At 42.0% G+C, this 20656-nt stretch overlaps 1 protein-coding gene across 3 annotated transcripts in view; it reads left to right on the forward strand.

Annotated features, from left to right (window-relative positions):
• The window catches only part of FLNB (filamin B), a 217114-nt gene that overhangs the window by 134940 nt on the left and 61518 nt on the right, over positions 1–20656 (forward strand). For all 3 annotated transcript variants that reach the window (XM_044302265.1, XM_044302263.1, XM_044302264.1), the window contains exons 12-18: positions 4554–4747; positions 7607–7720; positions 8183–8326; positions 11066–11189; positions 12984–13144; positions 14470–14560; positions 15065–15234. In XM_044302265.1, the coding sequence (XP_044158200.1) occupies positions 4554–4747; positions 7607–7720; positions 8183–8326; positions 11066–11189; positions 12984–13144; positions 14470–14560; positions 15065–15234 (998 nt within the window). The remainder of the gene's footprint in view (positions 1–4553; positions 4748–7606; positions 7721–8182; positions 8327–11065; positions 11190–12983; positions 13145–14469; positions 14561–15064; positions 15235–20656) is intronic.

The raw sequence follows: 20656 nt of genomic DNA on the forward strand, positions 1-20656 counted from the left end.
TGTGGTGTATATTGGATCAGTGCAGAACGTACATTGTAACATAGCAGAGATTTTTGTATAACGCGTGTCAACTACAAGTGCTTAATACGAAAGCAAAATAATTTTTGAGTGTGTTCCAAATGTATACATAGAAATCTGCATTTCACAACCCAGAAGTTACCCTAAAGCCCTTGTGAAATTCCAGTTTATAAAATTATTTTTTCTATTTAAGATCCATCACAGATGTTTAGTGATGGACTTTAAGCTGAGTCTATAAGATTTTCTGTATAAATAGGTTCTAGGAAATCAACAGAAGCAAATTACATGGAGAGCAAATTGTCGAGCAGTGTTACGAGAGACTCCCCCGGGCAAGCTGAAAACTACTTAATAATATTCTGAATATTATGTAGTCTGACACGTAGTCTCGTGCCAGATCTATGTAACACAACTGTATGACTGTTCCCATCCCCCTAGGCCTATGATCAAAGTGTGGACCCCTCAACCTTTGCCGTTGTCAGGATTGTGGCGTAATATTTAATATATTTCATCTGATACCTGCACTGAACAATGGCGCATTGAGTCTATTCATGTCCAGCATAGTCAATGTCTGCTTTTTATTTATATCCATTCAAGGTACTGAGCTGATATTTCATTATGCCGTGGTACATATTTATTTAATGAACATGGTACACACATTTCTAGGGCTTATCAAACGGGGAATATAAATATAACAAAGCTAAAATATACTTATACAAAAAATCAAAAAATGTTAAGCTATCAATCAAGTAAACCTCAATGTGTGTATTCAGGTTTTTTTGCGGGACTTTTAATATGCAAACCTGAGAAAGACACCACATACATTGTTTGAGCACTGGTCCCTATATCCCAGTGGTGTAGACCTAGGCCTCTCTTGCTGTGTCTATAGGACACGCATGCTTTCTACAGAGGGTGCCTGAGCAATAGGTTCATAGCCTGCTAAGTTCCTGCAAAAGTGTGCTGTTCTGTTATCTTCCCCTTTACTGACCTTCTGCCTGTTTACTGAATTCTGACCCTCTGCTGCCTGACTCGACCTGTGCCTGACTTCCATGTTTACCCTTTTCTGCACACCCAGACCTCACCCTGCTGCTTGTACTCTGCATGGCCTGACCTCAGTTTGGCCTTGAATATGATTTTGCCTGTTCCCTCTGTGCTCTGCATCGGTGAGTCTTGCCCCATGGGTGAGCTGAAAACCATACAGAGACTACCCCAGGAGTTAGCAGCCTTGTGGTTCCCATGCAAAAAAAAGTCCAGATCCTTGTACAGGGGTTAAAGAGTGGACTGCCAGGATAACGCCCTTGCGAGTAGCACAAAGCCAGATCTATTAAATGACAGTCGTTCCACGCCTGCTGCCATAACACATGTCTAGCTGACCATAAACTCTTGATAAATCTATTGAAACCACGGTTGTGTTGATAAAAGGGTTTGTTTATCACGTCATAGAGACCCCTCGTCTATGAGCCACCATGAACAGAGAGTCGTTATTTCAAAGTGGCCTCCACTCTGATGGACCCAGCTGACCACATATTACTTGATTAAACTATTCCTTTCAGTGGCCGCCTTGTTTGAATGTATAGCCAGGCATGACTTCCCCCGGTACTTGCAGATAATCACTGGAGGTCTGTTTTCCCTTTACCTATAAAGTAGCTGTCTTCTTAAGACAATGACTTGAATTAACTTGGAGATCCATAACTGACGGTGAACTATGAATCTCTACTAAATATGTTTTTTGGCTTGGACATCCTTTTACCAAATTGTAGGATGGTAGTAGACCATAGATGGTCTCAATAGATTGAGTTGTATTGTACACGTTCATCTGACTCATGTTTCTCTGTGTTTCATACTGAACTCCACAAACTTGAGACCTGACCTCCTGGCTTTTTTAGGTCCTGGTCGAGGCAGGGTTTTCTGAAAGCATATAATGACCCTTGGTCCAACAGTTCAACTGTCTTAGCCTATCCTTAGTATTCTTATTTATAATATACACACCTCTTGTCCATCTCATTCCACAGGGCTATATGGCTACCCTGTCATATATCTTTAGTAGGGTCCACCAGCTCCTGCAGTGTCTATGTTGCCTCCACTTTTTATTTCTTTATTATAGGCAAACCCTGATTGGTTACAGTAGTTGCCTGTCATAAACTAAAAGTGTATTCCAATGTGGTAGAAGCCGCAACACACTTTTATAATAAATGGACCACCTTAATGGCACCATAGGCAGTTGCCTACTTGGCCTACCCTTTGTCTGCTTCAGTTAGCCCAATAAATCCACGTATGAGTTCATAGGACTGATGTTTATATCATATACAGTAATAGTCTTCTGGGCATTCAGTGATTGAGAAAACCACAAATTGTTTCACGTGATCCCATCTACGGACTGGTTAATAGAGAAAGTAGAGAATATATGAACACTCGCGTCTGTATATATATATAATATTTTATGTTTAAACAAAACTGAAACTTTTAGCTGTTTGTATGTTCTGCCAACAAATTCCATAGCTTTTCATGTATGCTGAAATGATGAAAACCAAACCGGGAGATTTATGCTTAAACCAGAGTACTTCAGGATACTTAACATAATAACCATGTAATCCATCAAGGATTCCTCAGCAAGTTACAAAGACCCCTTTTTAATCTAATTGTGCTCAGCGTCTTTTTGTAAAAACATACACAGCCTTGCCAAACTGCATTTTTGTCTTCAACAGACTCCGGAAATCTTTCTTTGAAGGTCAGCAAATGTTTTGGAACAATTTAGAAAGTATATTATTTTATTAGACCTTTTTTTTTTTATTGTAAAACTATTTTTGATGTTAATGCATCTGTCGGCCACACATATCTGTATACAATCACTGGGTCTGCTCTAATCTGTAAGATTTGGTCACAAATTGACCACAGTGTCCCATTTTTGGTCACAACATGTGCATCTAGAAATGCTCTAAAGGTCTCCAATAATCCTGATTAATGCGATGTGTACATGACCTCAGAATACCTGAAGACGACAGTTCGTCAGTGGAGGATCACGATCACTCCGGTAGGCTGTTCTATGCCGGAACAACCTTTCAAAACTATCCAGTAGTGTCAAACTTATCATCGTTATTTTTCTACCATACCCAAACAAAGACTAAATCTAATTCTTAGATTGCTCTTCATTGGGGAATATATAAAGGTGATGGGTCCTTAAAGGGAACCTGTCACCGGGATTTTGGGTATAGAGCTGAGGACATGGGTTGCTAGATGGCCGCTAGCACATCCACAATACCCAGTCCCCATAGCTCTGTGTGCTTTTATTGTGTAAAAAACCCCGATTTGATACATGTGCAAATTAACATAAAAGAGTCATATCTTACTTGTGTGACCGAAGAAGAGTCATATTTTCAAGCTCTGACTCATCTCAGGTTAATTTGCATATGTATCAAATCAGTTTTTATACACAATAAAAGCACACAGAGCTATGGGGACTGGGTATTGCGGATGTGCTAGTGGCCATCTAGCAACCCATGTTCTCAGCTCTATACCCAAAATCCTGGTGACAGGTTCCCTTTAAAAGCTTGAAATTTGGCTCTGTCTGTTGCTTACCACCAAGGATAGATTGGATGCTTGTTCTCATGATCATGGAGTTAGTTCTTAAAGGGACACTGACTGGCCCAATAAGCATATTTAGGTTTAGATATATATATGACAGTACAGGTCTTATAAAGTGTATTAAAATCATCTAAGTATCCCCCCGTCCACCTTATAAATACAGTAAACTGATGTTTTATAACCTGCTTGAATCGTCTTCAATCTGCCCAAGGGGCGGCGTTTCATCTCCACTTGCGCCCAGCCAGCCGCCCCCAACTGCTGTTTTGAAGCGGCGCCCAGCTCATCAATATTCACTTCGCTGGGCGGCGACTACTGTCCCCGCTATGAAGCGCTGCGCTGAACAGTGCCCGGCGCATGCGCATAATGCAGAGGCTGAAGCGGCCTCTAAGATGCATACTGTACACAGGCGCGATGTGATCCCGGCCAGTGAGGGTGCCGGGCGCATGCGCTGAAAATGAGACTGAGGCCGATGCCCATAGGATTGTATTGGGCGTGCGCCGGATCTTGTGCAGTCGGGGACAGTAGTAGCCGCCCAGCGAAGTGAATATTGATGAGCTGGGCGGCGCTTCAAAACGGCAGTTGGGGGCGGCTGGCTGGGCGCAAGTGGAGGTGAAACGCCGCCCCTTGGGCAGATTGAAGACGATTCAAGCAGGTTATAAAACTTCAGTTTACTGTATTTATAAGGTGGACAGGGGGGATACTTAGATGATTTTAATACACTTTATAAGACCTGTACTGTCATATATATACACCTAAATATGCTTATTGGGCCTGTCAGTGTCACTTTAAGTTGTAGGGGCTGTTTGAGTGGGCATCACAGCACATGTTCTTGCCACCCATGACAATAAAGGATGCATCCAACATGGTTGGGCCTCTCTCCACAATATATGAAGTTTATGCATCTAAAATTTGTTTCCAAACCTAGGTTCTTCATGGTTCTTCTTGGTATACTGCAGGTTTCGCTATTGAAGGCCCTTCTCAGGCAAAGATAGAATGTGATGATCAGAGTGATGGATCTTGTGATGTCAAGTACTGGCCAAAGGAACCCGGTGAATATGCTGTTCACATCATGTGTGACGATGAAGACATCAAGAATAGTCCATACATGGCTTACATCCAGCCTGCATCTGGAGATTGTAATCCAGATAAGGTAAGCAGTTTTTCGTATATTGTACTTTTTATGTCTTGCCGAAGTTTTTTGTTTAACCAAATAGCTTCTTAAAAGGCAAATTTGTGTATTTATTTAACAGAGCTTTCTTCCTTTTGGAATGTGCTCCTAATCTATTCTTGCTTTCTTTCTGTACTGTTGGTATATGTAAATCTGCTTTAGACTATAGGGCTGTAATTCTGTTGGGTTATTAAAAAGCACACGTCACAATAAGTAGTAGTATATCTGGTGCCGAAGGGAAAAAAAGAAAAGGAAAAAAAGTTAAAAATATCAATAACTTCCAAATCCCATGAATAAACCATCTCCAAAACACTAGCAGTTAAAGTGAAACGCTGGACAAAAGACATTAATATATCAAGTAGGTTCATGTAACATAACAGGTGTTTAAAGGGCACATATGAACATGGGACCAACACAAATGCCTTCAGCTGCCAAGCATACATGTAACAGGTCAGCCAGTTTCATAGGTACAAAACTGCTGACAGAAGCCCTTTCATTTCTGTTTAATTTGGGTGCTCCTCCCCTACAAAGTAATAAATGAAAATCTCAGTGTGACAGAGCACAGGAAAGAGGACAGGGCCTCTTTAATTCCATATATGCGCTGGAGCTCTGGGTCCTCCCTAAATATATGAAGACCTTAACAGGTAAAAAATGTTGACCTCTTTCCATTCCTCAGCTGTAGGCAGTGGACATTACTTGTAACGATTCTTACTGAAAGCTGTGAAAATCCGGTAAAATCACAGCCACATCAGCTATGTGTATTTAGCATACGGAGTGGTCATCTTCATTAGGAGAAGCACCCCGAAAATTTTGGCCGGTCTCAGTCTAGTTCTGTAAATAAATGATCACGGCTATATACAACTAGGGACTTGATAATTCTCTTCATATTTTGTGCCTTGCTCTTTCTTCAGTTCTTCTTCTGGCACAGAATTTTGCACTGACGAGGACTGATATTTGACAGGGGAACTAGAGGACAGGATCCTAAATTTCCTTCAGCCGTGCATGAAATTGCATTGACATAAAAAAAAAAAAATTCTTCTTGAGCGAAGCCCCCCTCTACAAGTAACATCTGCTGACTTGTGTCTCTGCGTCTGTGCATTTCTAATGAGGTTGTAGGCTTTTTCAAGTTTTCCACTTGTGTCGTCACCTGCGCCTACGGGGGATAGGAATGTTTTTCGTAAAATCTTTACGTTGTATATTGTGAATGTTACGTGTACATGAGAAACATGCTGCTAATCTCACCTTCGAGACAGGAAATGTTTTGGAAAGGTCCCGACAAGAACTCAGACTGCTCAGTCTGTAACCAAATACTTCTGCCAAATGCTGCTTTCCAGCGAACCACTAAATTGTCAGCTACCTTGCAGAGACCTTCGTAGTGGAGATTCCTTATATTGACGACAAAGAACGTTGAAATAGCTCTTCAGTTTGTCGGTTTCCTAGGACAGTATGGGGCAGGCCCTGTATGAAATTGCACTTTCAGACATAGGGATTGTCACCCAACTCTCCCAAAAATAAATGAAAATGCCTTTTCAGTTATTTTTTTGCTGTATCTGTTTTCGAGGACCCAATTTGGCCCCCATTGCGGTTCCCACAGGGGATGTAGGAGATTTTGTCTGCTTTTAAGGGTTCTGTTTTTTTTATTAAGAAAAAAGGTACAAAATACGCTGATGATACTTTATTCTGCTCCTGAGACTCCGATTGATCAGCTGTAATCTGTGGGAGAACCGGGCAGTAAGCGTTCAATTTCCCTGTAGCACCACCACAGGTGAAATGTAAAGTGATCCCTCAGGATACAATATTTTCAACATACAATGGTCTTTTCTGACCCATCGTAAGTTGAAACTAGACTCAACATACAATGCCTCAGACTCAGATCCATCCAATCAAGGTCACTTCTTTGGTAAAATACCTGTATTTGTTGCTAGTTATCAGCTTTCTTGACTGTTATATGTAAGGACTTGTTTTATCTGTCTTAATTATCTGCTTATTATTCTTAAATCATAATTTTCTCTTATCTTGGATGACATTTTGGAGCTTTGGAACCGATTACTCAACTTACAATGGTTTCAACATACAATGGTTGTCCTGGAACCAATTAATATTGTAACCTGAGGGACCTCTGTAGTAGTACGCAGTTCTTATTAAAATTAAAGCGGTTCTCTGAGATTTTGATATTGATGGCCTGTCTTTGGGATAGGTAATCAATATCAGATAGGCAAGGGTCTGACTCCTGGCACCCCCACCGATAAGCTGTGTGAAGGGTCTGCAGCTCTGTGAGCTCTTAGACTTCTTCCTAGGCCATGTGATGTCACATTCAATGGTCACAGGTCTTAGGCGCAGCTCAGTCCCATTCAAGTTAATGTGAACTGCAATACCAAGAACAGCTGCTAACTAATGGACGCTGTGCTTGGTAAGCTGTGAGGAGGCCATGGCAGTCACCGGTGGTCAGGTGAGCACTGTGACTTCCTCAAACAGCCGATTGGTGGGGGTAGCGGGATTCAGACCCCTGCCAATCTCATATTGATGATGTATCCTGAGAACCCCTTTAATGGGATGTCCATCTAACACACTTGCGTGCAAGGTCCTCCACAAAGATAGATGCTCTTTTGTAGCAGCTCTCCACTCCAACTAATTAATGGTGATTGACTTTTCTCATAATTTTGGAGTTCCACAACAGGTCTGAAAATGGGGTTTCTAAATCAAACCTTCCCTTTAATAAAAGACAATGACTCAATAACTTATTTAAAGCTCATATTTCTATTATAAGTTTGTGGATAATTAAAACTGGAAAAATAACTTTATTTTTTTTTTCTTACATAGTGCTTTCCTTTTATGTTGCAGGTTAAAGCGTATGGTCCCGGACTAGAGAAGACTGGATGCATAGTCAATAATCCAGCAGAATTTTATGTCGATCCAAGAGATGCCGGGACGGCACCTTTAAAAATCTTTGCCCAGGTAAATCTAGAAATAGGAAAATCACTATGAAAAGAGACATTCTGGTAGAAGGGGGATAAAGAGCGGAGTTTAAGGAATTCCAGGGAGATGACTTGACCTCTGGTGGAGACTTCCTGGGTATAATGGCTCCCTGTGCTCCACTGACTGTGGGGTCTCAGCTGAGCTTCTCTTGGCGACCACACAATCCCAGACAGCCTGAACTTCTTTCCATCAAACTGAATGACTCCACTTGGCAGCTGTCTCCTGGAATGGTGGCTCATTACACACCGACACAATATATGCTGACCCTCTCCTTTTCCTAAGAAAAATAAAGTGATGAAACCGTAAAACCGTAGACTAAGCGAGCGCTAGAACATAGACAATGAGGGCTGAGGCTTACTTGGACCCGACCGAGGCAAACAAAAACACATGTTCTGACTCATTTCCACTTATTCAGGGGATTTTATTATGTATTTTTAACAGGACGTTGAAGGCAATCCTGTGGATATCAACACAAAGTCTAAACCAGATGGGACCTATGTCTGCTCCTACAATCCTAATAAGCCCATTAAACATACCATCGCCGTCACATGGGGCGGTGTTGGCGTCCCCAACAGTCCGTTCAGGGTAAGTATTATTTTGTCTTTTTTATGTTTTTATATCAGATATTTTTTTTTATAGTTGTCTTTTATGTTGTTAAAGCCTTTTTTTATTTTTTTGTATTTTTTATTTTATGGGGGGGGGGGGGGTTACTGTATGCCTTAGTTACTGCATGTCAGTGACATTTGGCTGATGTTATGCTTGAGGAAAAATGCCATCCTGCATCCAATCTGCAAAAATGTACCAAGGCCGTAAACAAGGTCTAGGTTAGACCGAAACATTGGCCAGTGGCTAAAAATTATTTTTTAGGATGCATCAAACAAAATAAAATATAAGAAGTTTATCCAACATAACTATTGAGTGCCGTGGTCTTTGAATACATTGCTATTTTTGAGGAAACCTGGAAGTAAGTTTTAGGTTTCCCTGCGGCGCCCTCACAGGGGAAAGTAAGCATTACAGTGTGTTCATCGAAATGAGTGGGTTGTCTTTGGAACGCTGGACAGGTCCTCCAGATCGAGGGATGCTCTTTGTAACTGCCTTGTACTGATGCCAAGAGTTGAGGATCCTGAAAAGATCCCCATTAAAGTGTACTTAAACTTATAAATAAACTTTATTAAAACCTACTGTAAATGTGCTTAATTTTTTTAATGTACTTAAATATATATTTTTTTAATTTGTCTTTAGGTGCCTGAAGTTAGAGGGCCTATTGCACTTTAGAATCTTTACTTCCGTACACTGCTATGTATGGGAGTATGGACTCCCCTGTGGCTGCGCCTCGCTGCTCCTGCCTGTACTGGCGCTGCTCCGCTGAAGCCTGGCGTACCTGTCAAGCTTTAGCAGAGCACGCACAGGTAGAGGAGCCATGTGCTATGGATATCCTACCCTGCGCCTGCTCAGCTAATAACCTGCATACCAGCGATACAGGCTATTAGCAGAGCAGGGTCAGCCCAGGGCAGGAGCTCCATAGCACATGGCTCCTCTGCTAAAGCCCGACATATCCCATGTACCAATAGAAAAAAGGGAGCGTAAATGGGGGGAATGGAGGGAAAAAAGAAAGGAGGGAAGGACAGAGAGGTCCAGAGGGAGGATAGATGGGACAGGGGAAAGAGGGAGGGGGGAGGGATTTAAGGTGAATAGCTGGTGAAGGTGAGAAGAAATAAGGCGCCAAGGTTTACCAAATGACAAAAACGAGAGAAGAAAGAAATATAAGAGGCTGCTCACACCAAGCAGAACTAAAAGTTCAGACCGGCCTGACTAGCAGGCCGCAACAAATTGTAGATACTCGAAAAAAGGAACCAGTGGAGCGCCAAGTGTTGAGAAGAAAATAGGGAAAAAGTAACCACTACATGTGGCTAATAAAGGCCTGCAAGGCCAGCCTAACAGTGTTGAGAGGAGGCCGTATGGTGTGAGGCCAAATGAAATGGTGAAAATGTTGAAATATAGTTAAAAACAATAAAAAAAATTGTACAAATCAATTACTGTAATCCTCAGTAAAATATGCACACAATCTTGTGTGTTACTCACTTCACCAGGGAACTCGAGACACTTGACGCCAGGACTCACCGAGGTCGCCTGTAGACTGTTGGTTCCCTTGTTGTCCTATTGATCGAATTGTACTCATTTTTATTGTTTTAAACTATATATTTAAAATTTTTAATTTTCACCATTTCATTTGGCTTCACACCATACGGCCTCCTCTCTTAACACTGTTAGGGCTGTTTCACACGAGCGAGTCCATTGCGGGAATCGCACTCCGTGTGTGAGTGCGATCCTCCGCTCTGGAGCGCACGGCATTATCATGATTTATAATGCTATGTGTCTCTGCTTGACCTTATTTCTACAGAATCATACTGACAGCTTTATGTCACTATTCTTCTGTGGAAAAAAGGGCATGCAGAGACACATAGCATTATAAATCATGATAATGCCGTGCGCTCCTGCAAGTCCAGAGCGGAGGATCACACTCACACACGGAGCGCGATTCCTGCAATGGACTCGCTCGTGTGAAACAACCCTTAGGGATGGCCTTGCAGGCTTTTATTAGCCACATGTGGTGGTTACTTTTTTCCTATTTTCTCCTCAACACTTGGCGCTCCACTAATTCCTTTTTTTGTGTATCTAATATCCCATGTTCACCAGGCTTCAGCGGAGCAGCGACTGTACAGGCAGGAACATCAGTGCTCCAGCCTGTACAGCACTCATTGCTGCCACAGCAGAGTCCATACTCCAATACACAACAGTTTTCGGGAGTACAGATTCTAAAGTGCAGTAAGGTCCTGAACGTCAGGTGCCTATTTCTAGAAACATAGAATGTGTGGGCAGATAAGAACCATTTGGCCCATCTAGTCTGCCCAATATACTGAATACTATGGATAGCCCCTGGCCCTATCTTATATGAAGGATGGCCTTATGCCTATCCCATGCATGCTTAAACTCCTTCACTGTATTTGCAGCTACCACTTCTGCAGGAAGGCTATTCCATGCATCCACTACTCTCTCGGTAAAGTAATACTTCCTGATATTACTTTTACACCTTTGCCCCTCTAATTCAAAACTTTTCTCTAGGAAAAGTTTAAAAAAAAAACAAATAAAAAAAACTTACATTTAGAAAAATCCATTTAATCTCATTTATTGTAGGTTTTCGTAAAGTTTATTTATATATTTAGTTACAATTTAACTCTTTAATAGGGTAAATGTAAATGGGATTTGTAATCTGGACAAACCCTTTAAATGGGGATTGGGTTGACTCTTCTGTTTGTTCACTAGGTGAATATTGGTCAAGGTAGTCACCCACAAAATGTGAAAGTTTTTGGTCCGGGTGTGGAGAAGACTGGTCTGAAGGCAAATGAACCAACACACTTTACGGTGGACTGTACGGAGGCTGGAGAGGGTAATGGATTTGCTTTTGACCTAATGTAGTAGTTATAATTTCCCTCTCCAGTCATGTTGCTTGTGGAAATATTATGTCTCTGATCACACTTACATTGGAGGCTCTGTTATATTTGACGGGAAGAATAGCACAATGTGGTGCAAACCAACAGACCCCATTATAAGTCATAAAAGTGTGAACAGAGCCTTAGGCTACTTTCACACTTGCGTTCAGAGCGGATCCGTCTTAGACGGATCCGCTCATATAATGCAGACGATGGATCCGTTCAGAACGGATCTGTCTGCATTATATTGTAAAATAAATTCTAAGTGTGAAAGTAGCCGCAGACGGATCCATCCAGACTTTACATTGAAAGTCAATGGGGGACGGATCCGTTTGAAAATTGCACCATATTGTGTCACCTTCAAACGGATCCGTCCCCATTGACTTCCATTGTAAGCTGCGTTCAGGTGTCCGCCTGCTGAGCGGAGCCGATCCCAAACGCTGCCAGACTGATGCATTCTGAGCGGATCCGCATCCACTCAGAATGCATTAGGGCTGGACGGATGCGTTCGGGGCCGCTTGTGAGAGCCTTCAAACGGAGCTCACAAGTGGAGCCCCGAACGCTAGTGTGAAACTAGCCTTACATTGTTTATCTTTAGTTTTTTTCACCTCTCCTTATCATGAATGTTTCCTATTAGTCTTCTGAGTAGTGGATGCTATTGGTGAAGAGTGTAAGTAAAGTGCTTCTAAAGTGGTTCTCATTTTACAATGAAACCTCTTTCTGATAACTTTTCAAAAATTGAGAATAAAAATGGTCTTTCAGAGGAGTGGGCCTTATAAAGAAGAGGCCAATGGACATAGGATATATAAACATTTAAAGGTTATGGACACATTTGGCGGCATTTTTTTTAGTTATTATTATTGCAATTGCAATATACCCATTTTGAGCTAACAATATATATTTTTTCAATTAATCTTTATTAAATGTCAGCCCTTTCTCTGTACAGGGTTGAGATTCTCGATTAGCAGACTCTGTGTTTACACTGTGTCCTGTCAGGGAACTCAGCTGACAGCTCCTGTGAAGCTTATCTCTGATCTCCTGAGAGCACAGAAACACTCATTATAGCTCACATCTTATTTTACAGATTTGGCCTAAATAAGTGTTTATGAGCTGTAGTTCAGTCATTGGATTGTCGGTCCGCTTTCTGTCTGGATAGCGTGGTGCACGTGTCAAGGGAAGGCGTCCCGTACACAATGTAGAAGAAAAGATCGGCACTCACTTAAATGCTTCTTTTTATTGTCACATAAGGACAAATTGTACAAAAGAAGCATTTATTCTGCAACAAGTGAGTGCTGGTCTTTTCTTCTACACCGGGATGTCTTTTCTTCTTCTACAGAGGGTTATACATAGCCGTCAGATGTTGGTGAAAGTGAAAGCTCTCAGCTAGGCTAAAACTGAACCCTTTAAGACACAAACTGTAAAAAAAAATTTAATAAAGACCAATTGAAAAATTTATTTTTAGCCCAAAATGGGTAAAATGCAATCATGAAAAAATTGCCCCCAAAAGATGTCTATAGCCTTTTAATCTGTCATATAAAAATTTGGCCAAGATCAGGAGTGGTCATCAGAAAGATGGCGTCTTTTGGAGAGGTTTCACTGGATTAGTAATGTGCCTCCTGAAATGGGTCATTCACTTTTACACGTAGCGGTCTTTTACCCAATTCTCCGTCTGTCTTCGACCACGTTTATACTCCCTTGCATGAACTTCACACTGACACGTAAGGCAGCTGAGGACGTGTATGTTTTTCCAGGTGACGTAAGCGTCGGAATCAAATGCGATGCCCGTGTGATCAGTGATGAAGAAGAGGACATTGATTTTGATATCATCCCCAACGCCAATGACACCTTTACTGTCAAATACATGCCCCCTGGCGCTGGGCGGTACACCATTAAGGTTCTGTTTGCTGGAGAGGTGAGTCCTGGATGACGCTATGGAACTTGCACAAGCTCAACAAGATTATGTCATTTTGAGCTGAAAATCTGTTTCAGGTTCCTCAAAAGCCAAGAACAATATTGCTGCTTCTTTGAAGGTTACTTAGAAAGAAAAGCTGAATGTATCTTGGCCGGTCACAAATATTGAGGAATATTTTTAAACTTTTATCGTCTAATAAAAAGGAGAGCAGAGACAGTGTTTATTTAATACAGCAATTAATGCTGGGTGGGCAATACTTGTAGACATTAGAACAGATCACTCCAACTTGCTTTCTTATTGTCACCTCTCCTGACATGTCTGTCTTGCATTAACCGTGAAGTACCAATTCTGGAGCATCTATTCATATAACTATATGTCGTGCCATTCCTCTATTATTCCTACTATAAATGTATGAATGAATTGACAACTGTTACTATTCCTCTAGTAAAACCGGTCTGCCACTGCACGGTGTCAGACTCTGTATGGGCACACCCCTAAATTGTAAAACCCAGTTTAATTTATTCTTAAAGGACCTTTTCTGCGGACACCCCCCTCCCCAGCATCGCCTGACACATTGTGAATCATACCTACATCATCCCCCTTCTCTGGGTTTCGGCTTCTTTGCGCTACTGCAGCAATTGGATCTCCCCATGTCAGCATCTGGTTTGACGCAGCTCCCGTGGCCGCTGTGGCCAGTCATTGGCTGCAGCGGCCACTTAACCCTTCTTACACTGGATGCTGATGTGGGGAGACCCAGGAACTGCGGTGGAGCAAAGGAGCCAGAACCCAATGGTGGTAAGTAGGTATCCCACTGCTGGTCTGGCCACGCTGGGGGGTCTTCAGAAAAGGTCATTATAAACTTCTAGCAGGAATAATAGGGGAATGGCACAACATAGAATAAATGCTCCAGAATTTGTTATGTCATGTGAAATAGTTATTTACTAAAAAAGACAGTGTTTGCAAAGCTAAAGCAGATGTTCTTTTATAGGCAGGGAATTTATCATTCTCAATATTCATGTGACTTCAACCCCTTCTGCCTCAAGTCCTTGAGTCGGTTTTGATCAAATTGTTAAAAACAGAAGACGACCAATGGTCCTATTTCTTCTACTTTTTTCTACTACTTAGATTTGCATTTAGAGGTGTATTGTCAAGTTTCCCACAGTCAGATAGAACCAAGATAGTTGGACAAGAGAATGACTTAAAGGACTGATATGCTGGCCTGTTTTTAAGGGAAAAAGACTCTTTAATGTCAAAATTTAGCTTTTTATCAGTGGAAAAAATCACAGCAATTTATTATTTTTCTGTGCTTTTTTTTCCCCCCATAGGAAATCCCATTCAGCCCATTCAGAATCAAAGTTGAGCCCTCACACGATGCCAGCAAAGTGAAGGCTGAAGGTCCTGGGCTGAATAAATCTGGTATGTATATGTGAAGAAAAATGTCACCATTTAAAGGGGTAGTCCAGCCTTTACTAAGTGGTGGCCTATGGATAGGCCACCACCAGCTGATTGGCAGGAGCTGGTTACTACAGCACCGCACTCATTGAAGTCAGTGGAAACTGTGCTTTAGTAATGACCTCCCTTCACTACAGGTTGACTGTGGAGGTACATCCAAACAGCTGATCAGCGGGGTGTGAGATCCTCACCGATCAGCTAGTGATGGCCTATAGCCTGAAAAAAAGGTCTTCACTTGGTATAGGCTGGACAACCCCTTTAAATATTGGTCAAAATTATCAGCCGATAAACCTAGGCGACCAGATCATGAATTGAGATTTTTCTTAGATTCCTTACAGCGCCATTCTTGTCCATTCAGGTAAATGGGGCTGAGCTGCAATACCAGACACATCTCTTGATATTCTATCTGATTGTGTTGCACACTGTACTTACCGCTCATGTTACACTGTATATACGTTTATTGTTAAGGTGTTGAAAATGGAAAACCCACGCACTTCACCGTCTTTACCAAAGGAGCTGGAAAAGCCCCTGTTGATGTCAAGTTCAGTGGACCCTCCGCAGGAGACGCCGTGAAAGACTTTGAAGTGATCGATAACTGTGATTACTCCCACACCGTCCGATACACTCCAGTCCAGCAGGTAGTCACAAAATGAGCGGTGCGCTGTGAAGCCATCGTATTCCTCGAAGAATTTGTTGGAAAAGTTTTTGTAGAGAATGTGCAGTTATTTGCGTTTTGACAATGACCCTTTTTTTTTTTTTTTTTGTTTAAAGCCTTATTCACACGTTTGTGACTCATGCACGTGTGCTTACGTGTTTTCCGCGAACAGCATGGCATAATAGTATACCAGTGCCACCATAGCCCCCCTTACCTTATGAACTGTCAGAACCTCCTAATGCATACCTCAGCTGCTGCAGAACATAAAAAGCTTCGTTCACATCTGTGTTGGGGCCTCATTCGTGGATCAAGTCATAAATGCTAGACACAATTTTATAGCCTGGAAGATGGAAACCTGACATCTCATCATAGTCAGCGGGATCCGTCGGGTGTTGTCGTCCATGAAGTGCCAGATCCGGAACTGCAGTGATTTTCGTTGATTTGCTCCTATGACGGCAGAACAGCGACCGTCACCAGCACAGATGTGAACGAAGCCTAATACTCACCTCAGCTGCTGCAGAACATTATAATAGTGACAAGGGAACTACAAGTCTCATCATCACCAGATTATTATTGGAAATTAGGGAGCAACACAGGGAGAGGTGAAAGTGGAGAGAACTACAATTTCCAGCATGTCCAGGCTGTTATGATCAGATACAAGTAGATATTACACAGAGTATAAGGCCGGGTTCATATCACCATTTAGTTTTCAGTTCTTCTGATCCGTCAGATGAACAGAAAAATAAAGAAAAAAAATGATCCTGTATTTCAAGCATCAGTTCTGCACATTTGGCATCCGTTTATGCCATATCTGTCGGAGATCCGTTATTTTAGACAGAAAAAAGTCCTGCATGCAAAACGGAAAACTAAACTGTGATGAGAATCCAGCCTAAGAAAAGAGAACTACAACTCTCAGCATGTCCAGATTATAGGACATCATCTAGTTGTACCAGGTAAGAGCTTTAAAAACAAATGACTATAACCCCCAGTGTGGCCAGACTTATTATGGGGCATCAGTATACATTTAAAAGAGGGGGTATAGGAGGAGAGAACTACAACTCCCAGCATTACCAGCCTGTACTAGGGCATACGTTTAAATTACATTGAGAAACATATAATATGACAAAACTACAACTCCCAGCTTTTCTAGGATGTTATGGGTTATCCCAGAACACCACTAACCTCTCCTCCAGGCACCACACAGAAGCTCCGCCCCCTCACAGTGATATGCCACAGGTCTTTCACCAGTCCTCTGCACTGGTCACATGATGATGACATCACCAAAGGTCCTTTAGACTTCTGCTGCTCTGCTATTTATTGGCTTCCTGCACTGGTCACATGGTTGATGACATCACCATAGGTCCTTTAGATTTCTGCTGCTCTGCTATTCATTGGCTTCCTGCACTGGTCACATGGTTGATGACATCACCAAAGGTCCTTCTCCACCTCTTACTTTTTCAGGTAGCCATACAAGTGTAATTAGTGGGCGGGGCCTATCGTCCACTGCGGGCCCCCTTCCCCCAGGGGCCCCATAGCAGCTGCGTGGTCTGCCTCTATTGGAGGTACGCCACTGGACATGGCGAATCTCCCATAGTCTACACTAGTAATTCACTGCAGTCTATGGAAAAGAGATCGAACGATCACATGTTCAGGTCTCCTAACATAATGTAGGTGGGGAAAAAAGATCATTTGCACCTGCCGCATCCCAACATGCTCTTTCTGTTGAAATATAAATGTATTTATCCCATACAGTTGAAAGCCGTAATAGAAAAAAAAAATCTAAATGGCAGATTTGCTTTTTTTGATTGCTTCACCCCCAAAAACAATTTGAATATCAGGGAACAAACAATGAGCCTTCATCCAACTCCGTGGACATAACTATAAAAAAAAAAGTTTATTTTTTTTCAATATTAAAACACAAGAAAAAAAAATATATAGAGATAGATATATATAAAGATAGATATATCATGCTGACTCGGAGAATGAAGATAACAGGTTAGTTTTCTCCGTATAGGGAACGCCGTAAAAATAAAACCCATAAAACATTGGCAGAAGTTATTTTTTTTCCAGCTCCCAATACATGCAATATTAAATGGTGCCACCAGAAAGTGCAACTTGTCCCTAAAAAAAAAAAACAGCCTTCATACGACCATGTGGATGGGAAAAAGAAAAAAGGTTGTGGCTTCAGAAAGACAGGGACTGAAAAATAATAATAATTGCCCACTCAGGAAGGGGTTAAGTCCTTATACCCTTGTACGGCAGGGTTTATCTTTATGTGAAAACCCCTTAAAGTAATAGTAATGATAATAATAAAAAAATAAACCACTGTCAATTAGGGACACATTTTTGTCCCAGGAGTCACGGTAGATTGTGCAGCGTAAAGCTTATGTAACCATTTGGTTTTCCTCATCTGAACTTTGAATATTTATTTGAAAGTTTCCTTTTTTTAAATATTATTATAATAATTTATTTCTGTACTTGAACTATAAGGATAAACAAAGCAGAATATCTGAAGATTGCTGCTTGTAGTGTGACTGGTCTTAATGAGAGCCTCATGTGACAGCGTAAGAGTCTCTGACCGCTCTGTAAGAGGAACGTGTGTGTGTCACACGTGATCAATCTTCTCGGTGAAAGAACATCAAAAACCCTTTCTGGAATTCTCCTTCTAGATTTTTGTGAGCCCATTTATAGATTCCTGTATAACTGGTACATAAATTGAGGCCTAAACAGGGCCTGCTCCATGTTGTCTCTTGGTAGATGGTCTCAGTGGGCCCCCTTACACAGTGATCACAGTACAGATAATATAGTAGATATCACCTGCAGTCCTATGTAATAGCACAGATAACACAGAGCTATCTGAGTACAGAAAATGTAATAGTGTTACCTGCAGTCCTATGTAAAACCACAGATAACACTAGTGTAGATCATGTTGTAGTGTTACCTATGCGCCCTGCCTCCTCTTCCATCTTCTTCTTCTTTCCCCGTACAGAACGTCCTGATGCAGCTGCGTCAAGACATAGGAACACTGTGGGCATGGTGATGGTGACACACAGGGAGAGAGACGCACGCACACACAGGGGAAGAGACGCACGCACACACGGAGGGACACAGGGACGGACACACACACACAGGGACGGACACACGCACAGGGACGGACATACACAGCTAGGCCTCACCATATTCCAGCCAGGCTCCTGTCCCTACAGGAACACAGCTCTCTGCTCCTCCCCCACTGGTCACATGGGCGGATGACATCACGAAGGTCCTTTAGCCCAGTAGGAAACTCCATCTCCCCTGTTCTGAGTCCTGGGGTCGCCCACCCCAGCAGTGCACATGGCGAAAATTGTCTGCATTGCTGGGGTAAGCTACCCTAGAATTCAGAACAGGCAGTTTAATGAAGACCAGGACACAGCTGCAGGCACAGTGGGCCCCCCAGGAGCAGTGGGCCCCGACACTTGCCCGGGTGTGCCGGGTGCTGATGCCGGCCCTGGGCCTAAATTTAGTTTAATGGTAACCTGTCTGTTTTTTTATTTGCCCCCTATTTGCCATAATGCTTTATTACTTGATCTGATAATGTTTCTAAACATGTCCTTGTATTCTAAATCTGGTCTAGCCAAATTTCAGAGCTCTGCACACTACATGTAAAGGAAATTTCAGGGACCGTTATGGGTCAGCACTCCACCCGTGTTCCTTCTGGCTGGAGGCTGCTGGTGACATTCAGCAGCCAGGGAGCTATCAATCAACTCATAAGGGGCGGTGGTGGAGTGCTGACCCATGACTGTTTCTGATCTGGACACTGCCCAGAGGGCTATTTTATGATTTACTTATAGCATGCAGAGTTTTATCAAGTGGTCTCTGTAATTTGATTAGATCTGATATGACCTGTTTAGAAACATTGTGGGGTCAAAAAAGCTGACCGGTTGCATTTAAGTAAGAGCGGTTATGATGGGCACAATGTACCTTAGAGATTGCTCATTAAAGATGACAGAAATGGTTCTTGAAGTTTTTAGGGCTGTGGGCTTCATTGAATAACTTTTCTTTATAGCCCAATTAAGGAATTCTTCTAATTTATTAGAATTAAGGGAATCTAAAGGTGGCCATACACATTAGATAGAACTTGGTTCATGGTTGAACAAACAAACATCTGGTGAACGTTGATTTCACAGACAGGACCGTACTCCTTTTAGTCCTTATTGGCCGTTATAGTTGTTCAAAGATGACCATACATGTTCAATGAAACCAGATGATGGGCAAAAGATCTTTCGAAGAAAGATTATTATTATTTTTTTGTCAATGAATGATCCTCCTTTGAACTGAAGATCATTCTTTGGACACTAATATTAAACATGGCTGACTTCTTTTCAGAAGATGGTCGTCTGCAGGGGCAGACTGGGAACTTTAAAGTGGCCCTGGAAGAAAAACACAACTGATGTTGTAGACGGATCCAAATTGACAGAAGACAGGGTAACACAAGTAGCTGTGTTCAGCAATACCATAGTACAAACTACCATCCCAGCACAACACAGTGCAGCACAATATAATACCCCAGAAGCTGTCCCTCTGTGGTGGCCATCATTAGCGGCCAATTTCTTATAGTGAAATTGAGGCACACAGATTTTCAGTATTATAATTTAAAGTGTTTATTTTCACAGTGGTTTCATCCAGTTGCCCAATATTTGTTTCCAAGGTACAAACAGAATATCTAGACCGGACGTTTCGGTCACATTAGACCTTCTTCAGCGGTCACATGTTTATCTGCAATAATATACAATAAAGGAAATGAGCTCAATTATCATACTGAAAATCTGTGTGTCTCAATTTCACTATATTTTCATTGGCTGATTTCAGCCCTTGAGTGGCACCAGAACCTATCGAACAGAGTGTGGTTCTCCACTTCATCATATAGCTGCCAATTTCTGTCCTCCTTCTCCAGTTGTATCTGATTAAGATATGGAGCTGGGGGCTTAGGAGGTGAGGTGCAGGCTATAGCAGTTGACTTCAGGAGGACACGCCGGTCGCTGGCTGGTTACAGGAGTACCTGATTCTCACTGAGAGCTCATTATGTACCCAGCCAGTGGCAGAGAGGAGGGCTTTTCCAGCACCCTGGACATTTGCCCACCGGGAAATTTCTATGTAGAGTCTTTGGCCAGTCTGCCCCAGGTGGTCTGTCATTAGATGACTAAAACTGTTGTTCTTAAATTTCACCCCCCAAAAAAGGTTGGTTTGGTTAAAATTGTTTTGATCACCTCTAGACTAATGTGTATGAGCACCTTAAGACATGGATGTCAAGATCGCTACTACTACAACCAGATTTTTTCCAAGGTAATTTTTTAAAATCATAAACTTTTCCGGTCTATTATGGTTGCTATTCCCAAGCTGCTTCATCTTTGGCCCTTTGTAGTATA

Source organism: Bufo gargarizans, chromosome 7 (assembly GCF_014858855.1).
Source record: "Bufo gargarizans isolate SCDJY-AF-19 chromosome 7, ASM1485885v1, whole genome shotgun sequence".
Lineage (NCBI taxonomy): Eukaryota > Metazoa > Chordata > Amphibia > Anura > Bufonidae > Bufo > Bufo gargarizans.